Genomic DNA, 20727 nt, shown 5'->3' with positions numbered 1-20727 from the left:
GTTTACGTACTTCCTTATAGCGAAGAAACTAAAAGAATGCTTCAAACATAAATTAATGTCTACATGGGAAAATGGTACTCATTTAATTTAAATTGTTTTTAAACCAATTAAGTTTGATTGATGCAAACCTCCATCATGTGGAAACTTTTATTTTTGTTTAAACATGTTCCCAGTCAATTTAAGATAACTCAAGTAAAATAACTCTTAGACTGGAAGAAGAGTTCCCAAATAAAGGAGCTTTGGAGGTTTAACATCAGTTTAAATTCATACCATAGGTTATTCATAGGTCTAATCATTCTTGGATGTATGAGATATGGGATGACTTCCTCAGGATCCATTCTGCTGTTTCTCAGTGTTAAAGTCCCATGACATTGTGACAGTGAGCTGAGAGGTCTAGGCAGGAGGATTCCATCTCTCTTCTCCTTCCTCTCTCCCTCCCTCAACTGCTGCTTTTCTCTATACAGAGTGAACCCTACTAATAATGAAGATCAATAATGAAGAGAGTGTGACAGAAATGCAAGCTGGACACTTACCACAGACACACTTTGAATTACGAGGATTAAACCCAGAGTCTTCAGCTTTATCATCAGGCCAAAAATGTAACTGAACAGACAATGTGTGGTAACGCTTTTGTGCAGCTTATTATTCAGCATCTAGTTATTCTATATTAATCCAGAGCCGGGAGCTTCCCCAAGGCGGAATGGTATCACTGATGTGTTAAAAATTACAGGGATGTATAAACACACTGTGGTCTGCCACTGCCTCGCTTACAATAGTTGTTCCAGGAGAAATGCACTCTGCCTGCATTTCAAAACGAACTGAAAATGAACAACCGGGCAAAGAGATGTCTAAGGCCTCAGTTCAGCAGTCAATCCCAGTACAGCAAAGCACTTTAAGTGCATGCTTATCTTCAGGCACATGGTTAAGTTCTGAGTTTGCTCAATAAGTATGGACTTTAGCACATGTTTTCATTTATTTGGTCAATCAAAGTCCAAGGCCTGCAGTATGACCTTTTCTAACCAAGTCTCAGTTTTGCTACGTTGTGGTATTGCCTAGTTAAGGGTCCAGGCTGAAATAAGTCAAGGAGATTTTCATTTATCTCTCTTGTTTTCCGTAACAAACACCATCAGCGCTTGGAATTAAGGTATGCTATTGGCACCTTGTTTGCCAATATTTGCATTTGTTAAAACTACCAAATGCAAAATATAATAAGTAAACACATTTAAAATTAAAGAAATGAATGCTTTTCCTGAACCCTGAGAATTCTCCTTCAGCTCTGAGGCGCTCATTCCCATTGGTCAAGGTTCTTTGTTTTCTTCTCTGAAATTGCAAGCACAAATATTCTGCACATTGCTATTTAAAGTGTAGTTACATTAATAAAAATAGTTATAGCTTAACATAAACTTTTGCTCAACACCTGCTGCTATCAGGTTTTACTAGTGTTTACACTATGAAACTAGTAATTTTATAGAAAACTGGATATTCTACCCCGGTCACGATCAGCAAACATATCAGCTCAGTTCTCACTTAGGAATCTTCATTATTGGATGTCAAGCAGAAAGATCATTGATTAGTTTTTAGATCTTAGTGCAAGCTTTCAGTGATGCCAGATAGAAAATTATCTTCTGACTGGAAAAATGAGCATATTGCATAGATATTATCAAGAAAAAAAATAAGCACTCAACTGAACTCCACAATGATTCTTACAGTCAATTAACAAACCACATGTTCCATTTGCAGCTTTCAAACTTTAACCACCAAGTCGGATATGGATTGAAGTGTCCCTGCCCCCTCTTAACTCCTGCACTAGACTGAAAGAAAGCAAATCTGGAATGGTATGAAAACCAATCTTTTGCCTTTGGGGGGCCTGCAGGCTAAAAGAGAGGCATTGCTGTTTTCCTTTGTGTTTTTAAGCAAAGGAGAAGGGAGATGTGAGGTTATCAGAAACTATTCGTGCACATCTGTGATAGTCTAACAATTGGGGCTGAAGAAAAAGATACACTTCTAACAAAACTTTGGTCACTGAATTAAGATCACCCTGAAAGGGTAGAGTTTTACAAGTCAGCCAAACTGTGATTATAACCAGGGTGTATTATGAACCCTGAATACAAGATTTGAGTCATCTGACTGGCAGCTAGTAAATGCAGAGGAACTGAGAATGACCTGCACAAACCAAATATGAATAAGCAGCTGCAAAATCACAGGAATTACTGGTTTACTCTGTCCAATTTATAAATTCTTTATCTCAGTGGTTTCAACCAGGGTCTTTCAAGGTTACATCAATTCATTTAGATATTTGTCTAGTTTTAAAACGTGAATACTTAAAAAGCACTAGTGAATTAAGTATAACTAAAGTTTCATTCAGACAAAATGAGAAAGTAAGCATTTAGTAATAGTGTGCTATAACACTAGTACTTTTAGGTCTGATTTTATAAGCAAATTTTTTTTAACTGAGGTGAAATTTGGGGTACCGAAAAAGGATACTACAGTCTGGAAAGCTTGAGACCACTGCTTTAACTAATGAGAGCAATCAGAGTAAGCACCCTCTATGCTGGAGTACTACACCGATCCACTAGAGCTGCTGTATTGTTCCCAGTTCCTTTCTTGGAAGTGGCTTCCCCAGTCCATCCCCCTCTACAATTCCTGTTGACTTCAATGAGATATGTGCATATGGCAAAAAGTGCCAATCCCTTCAACTTGAGAACAACCCTGATTTGAATTGCATCTTAACTTTACTTAAGATGCTGGAGTGACCCCTAAAAACCCAACAACAACAGTAGTGGCTATGGGAACCAGCCAAATACCTGTAACCTCTGGATCTTGAAAATATCAAATCAAGCGAACCAAAAAACACAAAAGAGCAAACTACAACCAGGAAACCTATAAAACAAATAAATCCAAATAAATAATAAATCTGGCACAAGGGCCGGAAAAAAAGCTGAGAATTCTGCACATAGACCAGGCAGTGTGGCACAGTTGTCAGTAACTCTGCATGACATTCATAATTAACACCCCGTCTCCAGGGATTCTGACTTCCATATAATCTCCTGTAGCAGTCGATGACCCTTCCTAAGCATGGTTGATTGGTGTTATTAGGAGATAACATCTGTGTGAAAACATATTGATGTGAAACAGGAGAGAGAGTTCTTCCCTTCGGCATGTGCGATAGGCAGAGGCGAACAGCTCCAATTTAGAATATCATAAAGCATAATTCAGAGGGTGTCATATTACATTGGCATCTCAAGGAATATTAGAATGCAATTAAATGCAACACTAGCCAAATTCGCCTTATAAACTAGATAAAAATGAAAACCTGTGTCCTGCTGCTATTATTTCCATGTCAAATACAGAAAGGCTTAAAGGTATTAGAAATACTGCAGTAGGAGCCATATCCTGCCAGAGGGCTCATTTTTCAAGGCTTCCAGTTCAACAAATTTCACCAAAAAACAAGGAAAGGAAAACAAAAACACAACTGAAAAAGAAACCCAACAAAACAAAATCCCACCAGTTAGAATTGTCACCTGTCTTACTTTACACGTGGAAGTGAAAGAAAAAAGCAGCTGTTAAAATCTCAAAACAGACACCAGATGAACGGGCCTGATTCACTATTCCTCTGGATTTTTCACCAACGGTGTTTATTGACCTTTGCTGCAGCACTAGTTCCGATTTATAACAGAGAGAGAGAAAAATCAGACTCAAATATCTTACATGCATAAAGCACCTTTTGTCACATTCTCCCCCTCTCCCCACCTTCATCCCCTCACCATTTAAGGGACTTTACAAACTGCATACACTGCATGAAGCTCTAGTGAAGTGCAGCCCCATCTGGGTTATCTATCAGCTGGCAGCATAATCACTAGGGGGGATGTTTTAAAAAGACTACATCTGAAGGACCCATATACTATACATGTCATGGTGGTCAATTTATCTGTCTTGGAAGGACTACAGGTTAAGTCACCGCTGGTTGGGGGTTAGAAGGAGGCTGATGGGTTGGTGGCAAGTTCTCACACCACTGATTTCCCTGAAGTTACTCCTAGATTTATACCAGTGTGAGATCAGAATCCAGCCTTGGGTGTTTCCAGCATGACGTATGACCATAAGGCATTCCACTATTCCACTACCTGCTGAGAATGAAAAAGATCTTCTGAATTTTCATTGTGATTTTTATTTATATGGTAGAACAGTACGTTTCGTGAGTGTTCAGACCTAGAGCTTTGTAGTCCTTTCACAGGCATCAGCTGATTTCTCAGCAGCACGTAAGATGTTTCTCTGTGGTTTACTTATACATATATATGTGTATGAAAAAAAGATGTGTTGTTCCTTATAGGTGACTGACTTGCCAAAGCAGCCCTCCATTTATTTTAAAACAGTCTAGCAGAGCTCTCAGATGCCATATTACCAAAAATCAGCACTGCCTTTGTTCTGAACTATGAGGCTGCTGACGGATCCATAAGCAGAGATGCCCACAAGAACAGTGAAAAATGTGGCGAGAAATATTTGCTCACTTTCTAGGGGGCTTTTGGACTTGAGAGATACAGCAATTATAATGTAAACTGATGCCTCTCTTGAAATTTTCTAACTGGCAGAACTGCCATAAAAATCACATTTTCACCAGTGAGGGAAATAAAACATGTGGCAGTTTTGCCTCAATATCTTCATAAATTTCCCCCCTAGGAGCAACAAAAGGCAGTTTTCTGTAGGTGAAAATCCTCACTTGGAACAAAGATGTGTAAAGTAATCACTTTGCACCAGGCTAAAATTTCTTTATTTTTCACTATACAAAAAAACCAAAACTGCTCATCACTGTGAAAGAGCAAAATTTCATAACTGACCATACATGTGAATTAACATGAAAAAGCAATAAGGGGGAAAATCTCATGAGACTGTCTGATGAAGCAAAACTGGATGGTTTTGCTCAGCCCTTCTCTGAAATCTTTGACTATAAAAAACAAGCAGAAATCCTACCACAAGCTTCCACAGCGAAAACACTGTAGCCCAATCACAGCCATTTATGGTTTGGGTCCTGCGTAACTTGGAAATCATGGGCCAGATTCTTAGCTAGGGCTCTCAGGAAGCCCAACATGGAGAGAGGAAGGCACTTCTGAATTCTCAGCATAGCTGTGGGCCAGCCTGGCTTATGCTTAAAATTAGTGAAGCCTCAAGGACTGCTGTGATTTAAACTAGCTTTGAGTGATACTCAATTAGCCCAGAATAGCCAGATCACAAAGCACTTCAGCCATACTTCTATTACAGGAGTTGTGTGAGGGACTGGTGAAGAAATCTACATTGGCTACATTGTCTGGGGAGCTTCCCAGATGTGGGTATTCTATAGGAGCTGTCTGGACAAGATGGTGGATTTTAGTAGACATCTCAATTCACCTCAGCTTTTGTTTTCTAAACTGGTAGTTGTGATCTAACGGAATATTTCAGCTCTCCAGTTGTATTCACTAGAGGCTCTGAATAAGAGCTAGGGGAAACCAGGCTATTTTCTTTGCCTTCAGAGTCCTACACTCTAGGAGATTCCTGGACCATGCTGCAGTCTGTTTTTTTTTTCCTTCTGCAGTATGGCAGCTTTCAAATCTGTTACTGTGTGTCCAGAAAGATTGAAGTGTTCACCTTCTGGTTTTTGAATGTTACCCTTCTTGATGTCTAATTTGTGTTCATTTATTCTTTTGCATAGACAGAGTTCAGTTTGTCCAATGGCAGAGTGGCACACGATGGTATATGTCACATTAATAGCTATGCAGGCAAACAAACTCCTGATAGTGCGGCTGATAGGGTTGTCACCAGAGTAAATATGTGCACAGAACTGTCAATGGGGTTTGTTGCAGGGATAGCTTCCTGGACTGGTGTTTCTGTTGTGTAGTTGGAGGTAAAACTTCTGAGCTGGAATTCACATGCAAACCTGACCCCATCAAAATGGATCTGAATAGGGACTGGGAATGGCAATTACAGCAAGTAATTCTCCCCTACTCTCACCTTCTTATCAACTGTTGGAAGTTGTCCATGTCCACCCTGATTGAATTAGCCTTATTAGCACTGATCTTCCACATAGTAATGTAACACTCCCATCAATTTATATGTATGGAAGCTGCTATACTGAAACTTCTACTTCATCCATCTGATGAAGTGAGCTGCCTATTCCCTAATAAAACTGTTAGTCTCTAAGGTGCCACAGGACTCCTCGTTTTTGCTGAAACAGACTAACACAGCTACCTCTCTGAGACTGTGTCTAAACTACATCCCTTTCTCGAAAAAGGGATGTAAATTAGACACTTCGAAATTGCAGATTTAAATTTCCCACGCTTCATTTGCATAATGGCAGCTGTGGTTTTTTCATGAAAAGGGACTTTTCAAAAGAAAAACGTCTATTTAGATGGGGATTGTTCAAAAATAAAACCCTTTTTCAAAAGATCCTGTACTTCTGAAAAAACGAGTACAGGATCTTTTGAAAAAGGGTTTTATTTTTGAATGATCCCCATCTAAACAGCCATTTTTCTTTCAAAAAGCCTCTTTAAAAAAAAAAACCCCCGTGGCCACCATTATGTAAATGAAGCACGGGAAATTTAAATCCTGGCTTCATTTGCAATTTTGAAGTGTCTAATTTACATCCCTTTTTTGAGAAAAGGAATGTAACCTAGATGTATCCTGATATCGTGAACTTCCGCACAGGGAGAAATATAGCCTCTGAAGAGTCCTTACATTTTCTCTGCCCAGTGTCTACGAAGGGGTGGGGAAAGAACAGAGCAAAGACACCAGTTAGCACTAGTGCTCAGGGGATACGTACGCTATGCAGGGCATAGACTCGGCACAACGTTCTTTCACACTACAGCAAGAGAGAAGCCAGAAGGCAGACAAGAAATGAAAGTAAGTCAGTAAAAGCCAGGTAACACCAGACCAGAAAGTACCCAGCAAAGTCCTCTATGCCACAACAGCTATTTATAGCTGGTACAGTGAATCAGAAAGACACCACATCGCCACCAGTGTCTACACACAGCTGTCTCCCAGAACAGGGCTGGGGGTGGAGGGTCCTGAGAGTTGCACAGCAGCTGGAGGAGCGGCTAGCATTCTGCTCCTTTCTTCATGTGCTACTGGCCCTCCCTGTGGGGAAAGGAACGGAACCCCCAGACCAGCCCCCCGCTCCCGAGCCCTGTACTCTGGAAGGGCTGCTGCTGTACAGAGAGAACAGGTAGCTCCATGGAGGGGCAGGGTGCATGGCCAGGGCTTCTGCTCCTGACTCCACAGATCCTACAATTGCTGTACTGCCCCAGCCCCATACCTCAAGTAATATGGAATGGGGAGGGGAAGAGTGTGGGGGCCCTGGACTGAGGGTCGGGCAGAAATGGTTCAAGGAAACTGAATTTACACAATGTGTCGCAACTCACTGACATTGCTGCTATTTGGAAGGGACCGCTAGAGAAATCTCTCTCTCATGTAACTGTAGATCTTGTAAGAAGGAGGATTTAGATATCTATTTAAGGCCTGCTCCTGCAACTTTTACTCACATAGTATACAAGAATTTGTGCTGAGACATTGAGCACTCAGTGTAAGCAGGAGGTGGTGGAATCAATATGGCAGTAATTTACGACTCTTGGGTACAGTCAGAGAAACACCAGGCTGTTCTCAAAAATGAACCAATTGCTTAAGAAACTTCACAACACATTGCATTACCCACAACCACTACTGGAATCACATCTGACAAAACAGAAAAAAGCAACCCAACGCATCTTGTATCACTCCAGGAAGGCTCCTGACTTTGGTGGTCTACACCTAAGGAAGCACCATTTCATTGGTCCTGGAAAGTTCATTGCTGAAGCTGTGAGCAAAAGCATTCTCCAGCTGATTTTTAACTACTGCCATGGAGCACAGGGTGAAAGACAAAATCACCAATACAAAAACAAAACAAAATCAGAATAAAAGAGACTTTCCTTGCATACAGGGAAGGGAAACCCCACCAAGTACTGTAATTGGATGTATCAACACAGATATCAAGGATATCCAGGATTGTCATAATAAACATCCTGTGGAAGGGATATTAAACCCTATATTTCAGGGCTTAAGCCAATTTCTAATCATTAAAACTTGAGATGAGATAACTAATGTGTGTGTGGGAGGAAGAATACCACATATTTACCTATAGCAAGTTCTTACATCTACCTCTGAAATTCCTGCAAGTAGCCACCATCAGACACAGGATCTCATTATGATCCAGTATTGTAATTTCCCATGGTACTGTGTTCAACACCAAAATCAGGCATTCTTCCTAGAAGTTGTTAGATACCCTAATTAAGTATTCATATCCACACCCCTATAATGCTGGCAATGGTTTGGACTTGGATGAAAAATGATATGTGCTAAGGAAAAAATATAATTCATTGTGCTTTGAATCACTATCAATTTAAAACTTAGCTTTTCATGTGCCTAACATCAAAGCATTTTTTCACTTCTATTTAATCAAAATTGATTATGAAGATTACTACAGTAAGTTATGTTGGAGATTACTAAAATTAATATTTTATTAAAATCTGATTTTACTAATAAAACACATTCCAGCGATGGCATCATATCAGTATGTCATTAGGGACTACCAACTAGAGGCTGGAAGTTAATTATAACAGTAATCCAGCCAGATCCTTTGACAGCAAAACCAGGCCTGATTTCGCTTCCATTTTCACTGGCATAATCAGGAACTATTTAACTGAAGTCAACAATTACATCAGTGCGTTAAGATTCATAGCACATGTGAAATAGGAAAAGGTGATGGGATTACACAGTCTTTGTTATTTCAAATACAAGAGAGGAACACCAATAAAATTACACTCACCAGCCTGATTAGTTGTGATGCTGACAGCAGCAAATTGCCTCTGGAATGTACTCAAGTCAGACACCCCATTGACTGCATCAATCTCAAAGGTGTAGTTGGTGTGTGCCAGAAGATCTACTACGGTCACTGTGGTGTTGGTGAGTCCAATCTGACGGGGTAAGAAGCGCACGTTGGCACTGCATGGTTCACACAATTTGATGTTCCCTCCGCATTTTTTGCAAATGATGTTGAAGGTGACATCTTTCCGGCCTCCTGCATCAAGGGGCCAGCTCCAGTCTAGGATAACTGATGTTTCATTGATATTCGAGATAACGTTTCGTGGTGCAGATGGAGGTCCTACAAAGGTAAGCCCAAAAGGGAGATTAACGGGATATTGTATTTGGTACTTTTCCACCAGGGTGACAGGACAAACAAACATGGAACTGACCACAGTAAATAACTATATTGTCTTTATTATACATCTCATGGTCTGCCTGAGATGTTCTACTGAATTATAGACACACATAACTGAGGAGCACACCTTCCCAAAAATGGTTAACTATCTTCCAGACAAGACTCAAGATGGAAGATGTTTTTGCAGTAACATAGAAAACAATTTACTGCTTAATACAAAACCCCTTGTAATACACTATTCTGAAAACACTGGTATTAATTTTAAACATTCCAGACTCTTTTCCCTATTAAATCTGACAGATAACAGCAGAGAGGAATTGAAAACAGAGATATATAAATCCATGCCTATAAGCTGTAATAGCCTGTCAAATATAAAACAGGGCCTGGACCAAAGAGAGATGAGGGTTTTTTTTTTAAATTGAATGTATTTTGTATTTGAGAAACAAGGTACTGAGACAGATCTGGAAAATAAAGCTTTGTACACAGCTAAAGAACCTATGTGGGGCAGAGTAAAAACGACAATCACAGCCCTAAGCCAAGATGACACTACTCACTTGTGCAAGCCATGGATGGAGGATCTCTCTCAGATCGAAAGTAATTCTTCTCACACCTGCAGTTCACAGAACCCTCTTCGTAGGTAGAGCTGTGTGGTGGGCATTTGGCACATTTCACGTTACCAGCAAAGGCCTTGTAGAACCCAGGTCGGCAGGCTGAAAAACAACAGTAACAGTTTTAAATCCCCTGAGTGCTGGCTCATTGTAACATTCTCCCTTTGTTATCCTCTTGGCATCTGTTCATACATACATCATATTTTTATATATGTTTATCGTCTATAAAATATGTACTTAAAATGAAATAATTGAGGACACTGGCCCTCTTGCTACACAGGAGTTCTTTATGCAAAAATTAGCTTTATATCTCATTTTGCCTCTCTCACAACAGGAGGAAGCAGTTTCTACATTTCATTATCAAAGCTTTACTCTTCTCCCTCTGCCCCCTCCCCATGCAAAGAGGCTAACTTTTTTTATTCTCTTGCAAAGGCTTGCTTATGGAAGCATCACCGCTATAACCTGTTTGTTCCATTGAATATGACAAAGCAGGCCAAAACCAGAAAATAACACCACAGTGAAAGTCTGAAAGACTAAGCCTGGTGCAATGAACTGGCTAAGGTGTTGAGCAAATATCAGGAACTTTCACCAAGTGTACTAACTTGAAAGACTAAGCCTGGCACAATGAACCGGCTAAGGTGTTGAGCGAATATCAGGAACTTTCACCAAGTGTACTAACTTGAAAGACTAAGCCTGGCACAATGAACTGGCTAAGGTGTTGAGCGAATATCAGGAACTTTCACTAAGGGTACTAACTACAAGGATGACTTTTGCAAACACAGGATCCTCTAGGGATGGTGCATCTGATAAACTCCAGGGGGTGTTATTTCATTAACATTCACATCGTCCCCCTATTTGCCTCTTGCTGCATTTGAGACTGACTCAGTGTCACGCTTGCCTCAGAAGGAAAAAATGTTTTTTTTAAAACAAAAATCACAGATGTGCCACTCCAACCTGCAAAATAATACTATTATTATTAAATAATTTCTCTCTGTTAAGATGACTTCACTATCCAAGAATAAAATCCATAGATAAGCCCCATACTCTCCCATTCATCTATGACAGAAACATGAATATCTCTCTAAGAAATGCACGTGTTTCCAAATGAGGTTTTGTAAATACTGCTGTCCATCTGAAACTCTGCCATTCCACAAACATACATCAATTAAACAGTGTTATGAATAATATTAGCAAGAACAGATAATATTGCATAATTAATGTCTTAGGACATGTTAGCTTTGCCAGTTATATTTCCAAAATTGGTCTGCATTAATACTGTCCAATGAAAAGTCTGAAAACTCCCCATAGTAACTTCTAACTTGCATATGTGATAATTTTCAATATCTCCTTTTTATTTCAACACCAAGAGGACACTTCTTTTGTGGATCACAGCTCTTTGCCACCCTGTAAAATTGTCTCTGGGGTGAATCCACAGCAGGATTGCAGCCCCTTGCCATGCCCAGTTACAATTGTAGGGTCAGCCCAGTTGAAGCCCCAGTCCATTAGAATTTTCAGGCCTGCTTATTTTGTTGCAGGTGGGGAAAACCCCAAAGTTCAAAGTCAACGGAGAACAAGACCATTCTCTGGGCAACACAAACAAAATGTATCAGTGGCTCCAGAATGCCTAGGTAGCAGCTCTACCTTATGGCCAGTTTGAGTCAGTTTCTCCATAGGTGGCTTGAGCCTGACATTTGCTGGACTTCTTGCAGAATCGGGGTGTCTCTGGCAGAGGGATTCCTGCAGGGACCCACTCCAGCAGTTACCATCTCAGGGCTTTCTCCTTGCTGACTACAGCTTCTGTCCTGTTCCTCCTTCTAAAGCCCTCCTTCCGGTCATGCTTGTTTGGCAGGTCTGGAGTTTCCTTAGCACACAGAGCCGCCCTAATCCACATGCTGTTTTACACATTTGCACTGAAATCTGGCTTCAGGGAACCCTAAATCCATCCCTGATTTACATCCTATCTGAAGCCTAAATATGAGTTCCTCTAGCGCTAGTACAGTAAAACTCCAATAGTCCGGCATCCAATAGTCCGGCACTCCTGATAGTCCGGCATCAATATGGCAAGAGCCTAGTGAGTGAGCTTCGGCAAAAAATGAGTCACAAGGTAACAGTGGCAGCAGGTGAACCGAGTGAAAAGGGTTAAAAAAAGGGTTAAAAATCCTAAAACATTATAGTATACTATATACAGTATGTACAATAAAAAGGGTTAAGAACACTTTATATACAGTATATACTGTATATGGTATATACATAACCAGCTTATAGTACCTCCTGATACTCCCGCATATCTGATAATCCAGCACCACCTCGGTCCCATAGATTCCGGATTATCGGAAGTCTACTGTATCCTTCTAAACTGGCAATCTTCGAACAACAACAGTATGGTATACAGGGGCAATACATCTTTTAAGCTGACCCATATGCTGCTCTAATACATACAAAGTGCACAACAACAACAAAAAATGCTTTGGAGGTAGTCACTGTGGCTACTTACTGTTGCTTAATATCAAGATAGACAATTTTTAGATAAGACAATTTTTCTGTCAGCTTCAGAATCAGAACAAGATAACTGAAAATAAGAAAAAAAAATGCAGACACTTGTCCAGGGCTGAAGCATATTAATAAGGGGAAAAAAATAGAAAAGAGAAAAAAATGCCCCTCACTTCCCCTCCCAAAAAACCAACCTACCCTGAAAACAATGAACACAGTTTGAAAAATATGACATTCCATAAGAAGTCATCCCATTCTCAGTCAGCCTTTAGCCCTCCATGTACCTTCCACATAAATCCTGACAGGGTGCAGCTGCTGTATTTTAGCCATTAACATGTCCCAGAAAGACACCCCATATTTGAAAGATCTTTCCTGTTAGCCTTATGAAATGATCCCGTGTTTCATCTATGATGTGGAGGCCACCAGGCAGTTATTGAAAATAAGCCTGGCAAGAATGAGCTTGCAGGCAAAATTCACAAAATTCACCAGTGACTGGATCTGCAGAAACTTACATGACTTCCTCCCTAGGGATATGGCTTCTTGTGCCACCATCTGCTTAAGATTTTGGAAGTATGTGGGGTTTCAGATTTTTTGTTTTGTTTTATTTGTTTTTAAATAGGAGTCAAACCACAGTCCCTTCCCAATAAAGCTGAATGGACAAAAATAACAGAGCCACAGTGACCAGAGAATTTTAATTCCTGTAGAATTACCACATTATCCTATTTCTTAGCATAGAAAGGCATCAGCTGGACCTAAGAAGAAATTGAGTCACTAAAGAACTGATATCAATTCAGACTTTAGTTAGGGTAAATACTTCAAACTATGAAGTTTGCACCTCCATCAGAATGTGTTCTTCAAACAAACTCTAGTTATCTAGTTCAAATGGTTTCACATAAAAACAGTTACTTGGATTGGAGAAGCATACATAAATAAAATTATATATTCTCTTAGTAAATAAAGTTGCAAGTTCTTCCCTGGGTTCTATATAATAACCTAAGCAGATGTCCAGTTTGTGATGTCAGCCCTCCCATAAGATGTAATGACAATTGCTTTTTAAAATTATTTTAATTTACAGCACTGTTATTATCAAAAGTGTGATTGCAAGCAATTGCTAGTTCAGAAGTTACAATATAAGAATTTTTTTTATTACAGGCATTTCCAAAGTACCTGCCACTACAGTATCAATGCCATTGCTCATTTGACATTGGTGCATAAGATTGTGGGAGATATAAATGTAAGAATTGGAGGGGAAAAAGGAGATGAACTGCTTTGTGAAGATGATTCTCCTTTTTGACCCTTCAGGAAAAGGCCAATAGATCTCATTTAAGAAAGGAAGAGAACAAAGAAGGATAATGCAGGAAATAGCTTAATAAGGCTAGGATTAGGAGTTTTTTGTTCTTTTCTCGAGGGGAAGGAACTTCATTGTCCTCATGGTTTCTGTGATGCTCTGCTATCATACTGTGAAGTCAGCAGTCAGAGAGAGAAAATGAGTTGGTTAGAACCCTGCTGTCCCACCCAGAATTCCCTAATGGAAGGATTCTGGTTTGTATCTTCCCTTTAGGCTGTCTTCCACTTTCTGTCCTTGACTGTTACACCAGTTTAAGACAATTCAGTGCTTTAGAACCTAAAGGAGAAGAAATGCAATGATACTAAAAATAAAATCTGGAAAGAAGGTGAGACAAGGAGGAGATAACACCCTTTTTTTTGTGTGTGTGTGTCAGTTGTTTTTGACATTTAAAGCGAAATCCCTCATTTCTTGAGAGATTACTTTTTTGCTGTAAGTAGGATTGGATTTTTTGGGTTGAAGGAGCAGTGTTTGGCTCTTTGGAATGAATAGCACTGCACTGATTTCAGGCAGGTAGAAAAAAAAACCACAGTGGCACATTCATCTTTGCAACACTTTTTTTTTTAAAGTTTTCAACAAGAGGACTGGCTGCGAGCAGAATTTGCATTTTTTTTAAATATCCTTTTACAGCTGTTTGCTTCTCATTGCCTCTCTCTCCACTTCAACATTCATTTTAAATTGGAGGTAAAACGCATATTATTCTATTTGATTTCTTATACCACCCTATATAGAAGAGGTGTTATCTCCTATTTATCCCACCGTCTTTCCAGATTTTTTTTAGTATCATTACATTTTTTCTCCTTTAGGTTCTAAAGCACCCTATTGCTTACTAGGCAGCAGGTTTAAAACTAACAAAAGGAAGTTTTTCTTCACTCAGCGCACAGTGGAACTCCTTGCCAGAGAATGCAGTGAAGGCTAGAACTTTAACAGGGTTCAAAAAAGAGCTAGATAGATTCATGGAGATTAGGTCCATCAATTGCTATTAGCCAGGATGGATAGGAATGGTATCCTTAGCCTCTGTTTCCCTGGAAGTGGGTGACAGGGGAGGATCGCACGGGGATTACCTGTTGTGATCCCTCCCTCTTGGGCATCTGGTATTGGCCACTGTCATCAGATAGGATACTGGGCTAGATGGACCTTTGGTCTGACCCAGTATGGCCATTCTTATGTTTTTATGTTCACCTTTAGCTAAAAGCTTTATTGGGGAAAAAATTGCATACTGGCCAAATTGATGGGTTTTTAAACTTTCAGGCCTGGCCAGGGTCCTGGTTTAAAGAACTGTGTCTGAAAAAATGGAATGTTTCTAACCATTGGAAAAGGGACTGGGTCAATACAATCTCTGGCTCGCTACACTTTCATCTACTTTCTCAGTTGGCTCGGCTCTCCTCTCTCTCCTGCTCCTTGCTTGCAGGAGGTGCAGAATTTACAGTAGCAGTAGAAGCGGCAGCTAGAACGATGTCTTCCTTATGCCAGAAGAACTCCATAACTTCTGGGCCCTGATGGAACACTCCTCTGAAGTGTAAGGAAACACTATACTTGCAGCCCACTCCATCCTTACTGCAGGACTATAACAGTGAGGAAGGAAAAGTGCCATCCTGCACAGAAATGCTAATTTCTCCCATGCTTAATGGGTAAAAATAACTATACCATATCAACTTTGGAGTTCTGAAGCAGAAACAAATACAAGAGGAAGTAGACACATTAGGTTAGGGAGCAAATTGTCTGAACCCATTTTAACTGACTCAAGGAAATTTTGTAAGTGATTAAGTATGTGATAATTATACACTGAGGCTAAGATTTTCAGAAAGTACCCAGAGTATTAGGTGGCCACAACACCTTTTGACATACATTAGTAGCTGAGCACCTATAACATTACTTAAAAATGCCTCAAACAAGACTGTAGTCTCTTTTATCTCAGTGTAAAACCACTAACTTTTATGAAGTTACTCCTCAGATACTCCCATTTAACCAAGAGTATTTTCAGGCCTAAAATCCTGTCATCTTACTGTATAGCAACTGAGTTTCTAAAGTCATAATGGATGGGACTGAGGAAAATTAACTTAGCGAAAATAAAGCAAATATATTTACAATCCATGATAGGTATTGCTAAAAAGAAATGAGAGTCTTCAACTGCAAAGTGAATTTTGCCTCACTTTGTGTTAGACTTTCAGAGGAAAACAGGGTCCTAATTAAGGGTCAAATGGAGCATTTCAATCTGAATTAATTTTAAATTAAAAAAATAAAGCTGTTGGTAAATAAAGCTCTTTTAATATTCAGACCTTCAGCCTCTTATATACACACAGCACTATCACCAATTCCCAGTCATAGCACAAGCTAATGCTCTGAACCAGCACTGATTAAACAGATGATTTCCAGGCACAGCTATTCCAGGCCTGACAGGGCCCATTTGCCTGTGCAAGGTCAAAGCAACTGTTTATACGCAAAATGAGCTGCACTCCATGATCCTACAGGAACTCCATTCTTTGCACTCTGAATAGAGGTAAAATGCTTTGAGGCAAAACTGAAACATTTCAATGCACTGGAAGTGGATATATGCAGCCATTAAACACTGTGTGCAATGGGTAGCATTAACAAAGTGATCAAGTGTTTCCTTCCTTTGTTCCTCTACAGCTCAAATAAAGAGCCTGAGGGCAAAATGCCACTGTGGTATTAAAACTCAATGTTTAGAAAATAAGGAGATTGAATCATAAACCAGAACGGCTCAGAGACCTTAACAACATATTCCTCTCCCCTTGCCAATCTCCCCCAGCTCTGGAGTGCTTTACACAGGTATCAGCAGCCCTAGAATACATTTCAGTCTCTTTTCTCTACAAATAAATAAATAAATAAAGCTAATGGCCCCCTGAGCAGACTATGTTATGGAAGCCTTTCAAACCTCTCCAGCTTTCATCTGCAGAAACTTATTGAAGAAACTAGCAGCAGCAGAGGTTCTTACACCAGACCTCCAGCCAAAACATTTGTTTTGACAGCATATGCTTTCCGTGGAGCAAATGCTACACAATATTTCACCTTGACTCAGAGGTCAATCTTAAGCCTATGAAAGGGTTCTTATGACTCTTCAAAAATCATCTATGCAGCTCTCTTGCACAATGCATATATTAATCCACACTCCACAGATGACAAAATGCTGTCGAGGACACCACATTTGCCAATAGTAAGGAAACTACACACACACACACACACTCAATGAGATGCAAAATAGTTCTCAGTATGTGATAATAAATGGCACAAAACATATTGGAGATTAATCTCATAACACACCCATGTAATATTTCTTTTAATTACATTAAGAATTTCCTCCCCCTTCTGTCTTTTTTTCCTGCCTTTCCATAAAGAAGAGATTCAATCAGCTATCAATATAAATGAAGACGATCTCATTGCTGTGCATTTCACATTGGCGATGTCACACAGTTACATTCACACTTGGGAAAGACAGAGGCAAAATATTAAACAATTCAAAGGCTCTGGCTCAAACATACAAAGAGCAGGAAATTCAGTTCAAAGTGAAGGTATAAATCCTTGTCTTAGACATCCTGATAAGCATTCCTGCTGCAGGTCATGTGCTATATTGACAGAATAATGAAAATGGCTGGTTTTGAACATCCCTTCCCCTCCCGATTCTTCTGTGGCATCTCACACAACTGAAATCAATGCATTATAATGGAGAGCACCTACAGACTCCCCAAGTGCTGGAAAACACTCTTCAACATCGCCCCTTGTGTAGAACTATAAGGATCTAGACACAATATAAAGAACTACACGAGTAGGAGCACTGTCTGTCACTCACTTCTGAGTCTCTTCATAATCTCTTCATTATCTAGACTGAGCAAACAGCTGAATTATATAACTATCCTGAAACTCACTCAGTTTTTGTTCCACCCTAACTTCCATTTAACTCATTAGATTTAGTAAGGGAGAAAGATCCCAGGTCAAAAACCCTTCCTAAATGCATGGTGATAAAGACATTGAGCTGGGTATTATTAGCCTAGAGAAATACATCCCAGCCCATGTGTCTGCTTGATAACCTCATATATACATTCAGTAGGAAAGGGCAAAAATATAGACCCACTGGTGGCCCGTGGTAGAGAACTCTCAAAGAAGGGGAAGACTGGTTCTTTTTCTCAGTACTATCAACAAGTCAATAAACCTTGTAAGGCATCAAACAGCTGTTGACTGATCTAAAAGAATCACTACAGATATTTATGTTTGTCCATTGCCAATAATAATGAACTAACATAGCCAGTGCAATTTATTTCCCTTACCCAGACCTCTAATCTTATTGAGTAGGGGTCAGGAAAACCAAAGACACAAAAAAATTATTAGAGCGTTATCCCACTAACAACCTTCTCCACAAATGGGAGACTAGCTAGTTAGCAACATTGTCAGTATCAAGAGTTTGCTTCTGGAGCGTGGGACTCACAATGGCTTCTTGAAAAGCCACTGGCACCCTCCCCCTATTTTTCCCTTTAGGCAGCTTTCATATTTCATCCAACAGTGGACCTATTACTTCACTGGTGGCCTTCTATAGCCAGAGTCCAGCTCACAAGTTGTAGCACATAGCTGTTCCAGCACCTCTCTAACTTCAATGGGGGAGACAGATTCAAGCAGATCTTGTTCTGTGTCCACAGCATTAGACAGTTTCATCTGAATTTGATCCATTTTGCCTGCAAAGTAAAAAGAACATTCTCCACACAGAGAAATCTCAAATCCCTAACCCAGTGGAGGCAGCTACATATTCAACCTATGTTGAAATGATTAATTCCAGATCTACAGTATGCCCAGCCTTATGAGTAGAGTCAAAGGGAATAGTCCATTGGCTGTAATGGCAGCCAAGGAACTCAAATATCAAGAAAAAATATCAGCCACTGTACTGCACAGTGAAACCCCCAAATGCTTTTTGCCCAGGTGATTCGAGTTCAAAGAGTATCTCTGCCTAGAAATGATGTCCCAGGCACCAATATTAACCTTTTCTCACTCCTTGAACATCGCAGCCTGGAAACCCTATTATGTCTGGCTAAATTGAGGCTGAGAGAGAAAATTCCAGGAGTTGTCTTCCCCACCCATGCAAGGGAAAGTACAGTACAGTCCTCACAGCACTGTGTAAATTACACAGTTTTGAATCTTTCAAAACAGTAGATCCAGTTTCCTAATTATTTTCCTTTTTATTTACTTGCCAATTGAATAATACATTTTTTTCAATCTGTGGTACAAATAGCTTGTAAAATCTCATTCTGACAAAGCAGGCTGGTCTGATCTATCTATGGGCTTTCTACAGATCCATTCCTTTTGTACCTGTTTCCTGTTTCAGGAAATAAGAATCTGAGGACACTTCTTGTTTTATTTGTTTGGAGGAGGTTAAAGGTGAGCCGGATCCTGTATTCCTTGTGTATCCAACCCCCCTAGTGATTTAGTGCAGTACACCTACACTACAGGTGCCTCAGTGGCATAGTTATGGCACTGCCCCTAAGCGGCTGTGATTCCATATTGTATACACAGCCTGCAGCAATGGAAGGGACCCTTCCTTTACAGCACTCGCCCATGAACACCACAGCTATGTCAACCTATGTTTCAAGGCCTTAGAGCAATAATGCAGGATTAAGCCCTTCATGATATCAAAAAATGATTTTCTTCAAACACTGTTAGAAATCAAAAAGCTTTTTGGCCAGGAACTTGGTAAGGCAACTTTCCAACCATAGCACATTTTTAGAGAGGAGCTTGTTACGCAGAAGTCAGGGCATATACAATGGAAACGATGACAATCTTATTTCAGAAGAGTGAACTTCATCACTATTGATAGTGCAGGGATTCACTATGTGATACTGCAGTGCCTCTAGAAAAATCATCTTCAGAATGAGAACTTTTCATATTTTACATTGGAAAGCTGCTGTTAGTACAGAAAACATATTCTATGGCATTTAATCTTACCCATGAGTAAACTTCTGCCATTTACTTCCCACTTCATATTTTACAGTGATCTGTGACCTTACGTATTTTAATCAGATGCCTTTTAAATTGGCTTTACTCCCAGGTCAAGTTATTCAACAGAAACAATTCTTGCCCTTTGTTTAATAACTGTTACTGGCAGACATATTAATTATATGTACATAAGAGATAGCTTTATCCTGAGGGAATAGCACTGTACTTTTCAACTGCAGTCTGTAATAGCTTCCCATTATCCTTTGCCGGCTTCTGTTTTTTTTTTTTTTTTTTTTTTTTATGAAGTACATTACAGTAAGGATTGCTACTAGCAATGTAGTTAAAAGGCATGCTGGCAATGATGTAGGTTTCAAACTTAGCCCAGCTGGAAAATGGGATTTTGTTTGTAGAAATGCATTCAAAGGGCCTCACACCAGAAAGCTGGTTAAATTTCAACTCACTTGAGCTACTGTTTTTTATATATATATATATATATATATATATATATATATATATATATATATATAGTTCAGCAAGAGGACCAACTACAATCTTGATTCAAAAAACACTTAGGCATTGTGATTAATTCCATCCCTATTGCAAGAATGCACTTCAGTTCACATTTTGATGTCACTGACTTTGATGAAACTTACTTGCTTCAAAACTCTTCCCTGAGCAGAGATGGTTTCCTGGTTTAGCGCCTTCTATAAAGTAGATCAAATGGTAAGCTTAGACTCCCTCACTCACTTATCTTACTTTGTGTTACTTTAGTGCAACACAAAATGCGACTTCCCAGTCCAAGCATCATCGAAAATAACCAAGAACTTTAACAGGCAAAACTCATCAAACACACACATACATACATATATTTGGGAGGTTTAGATGCTTTTTGGGGGTGGTGAGGGGGTAATCAATGAAAGTCAAAAGTTTCATTAAAAAAAAGTATGTTAAAAAAAGGTTCAGGTGCGAGTAGCTAGTTCACATACACATATGTGTGCTAGCTTTCACAGAGCTAATGTGTTAACAACAATATGGTAGCTACGCAGCATCAAAGGGCAGCATGGAGGCACACTCCTCCTTACCACCATCAAACACTAATCTGCTTAAATCCCATGAGTATATACATATGT

The 20727-nt window shown here is 39.7% G+C and overlaps 1 protein-coding gene across 5 annotated transcripts in view; it reads right to left on the bottom strand.

The window, feature by feature from the left end:
- EPHA3 (EPH receptor A3) overlaps positions 1-20727 on the bottom strand; it is a 322951-nt gene that overhangs the window by 88843 nt on the left and 213381 nt on the right. For all 5 annotated transcript variants that reach the window (XM_075908777.2, XM_075908769.2, XM_075908799.2 and 2 more), the window contains 2 exons: positions 9772-9927; positions 8825-9160 (listed from right to left, as the gene is read on the bottom strand). In XM_075908777.2, coding sequence (XP_075764892.1) covers positions 8825-9160; positions 9772-9927 — 492 coding nt within the window. The remainder of the gene's footprint in view (positions 1-8824; positions 9161-9771; positions 9928-20727) is intronic.

This window comes from Pelodiscus sinensis, chromosome 1, assembly GCF_052426305.1.
Source record: "Pelodiscus sinensis isolate ZL-2025 chromosome 1, ASM5242630v1, whole genome shotgun sequence".
NCBI classification, from domain to species: Eukaryota; Metazoa; Chordata; order Testudines; family Trionychidae; genus Pelodiscus; species Pelodiscus sinensis.
The sequence above is the reverse complement of the archived record's forward strand: the minus strand, read 5'-3'. Positions and strand labels throughout refer to the sequence as shown.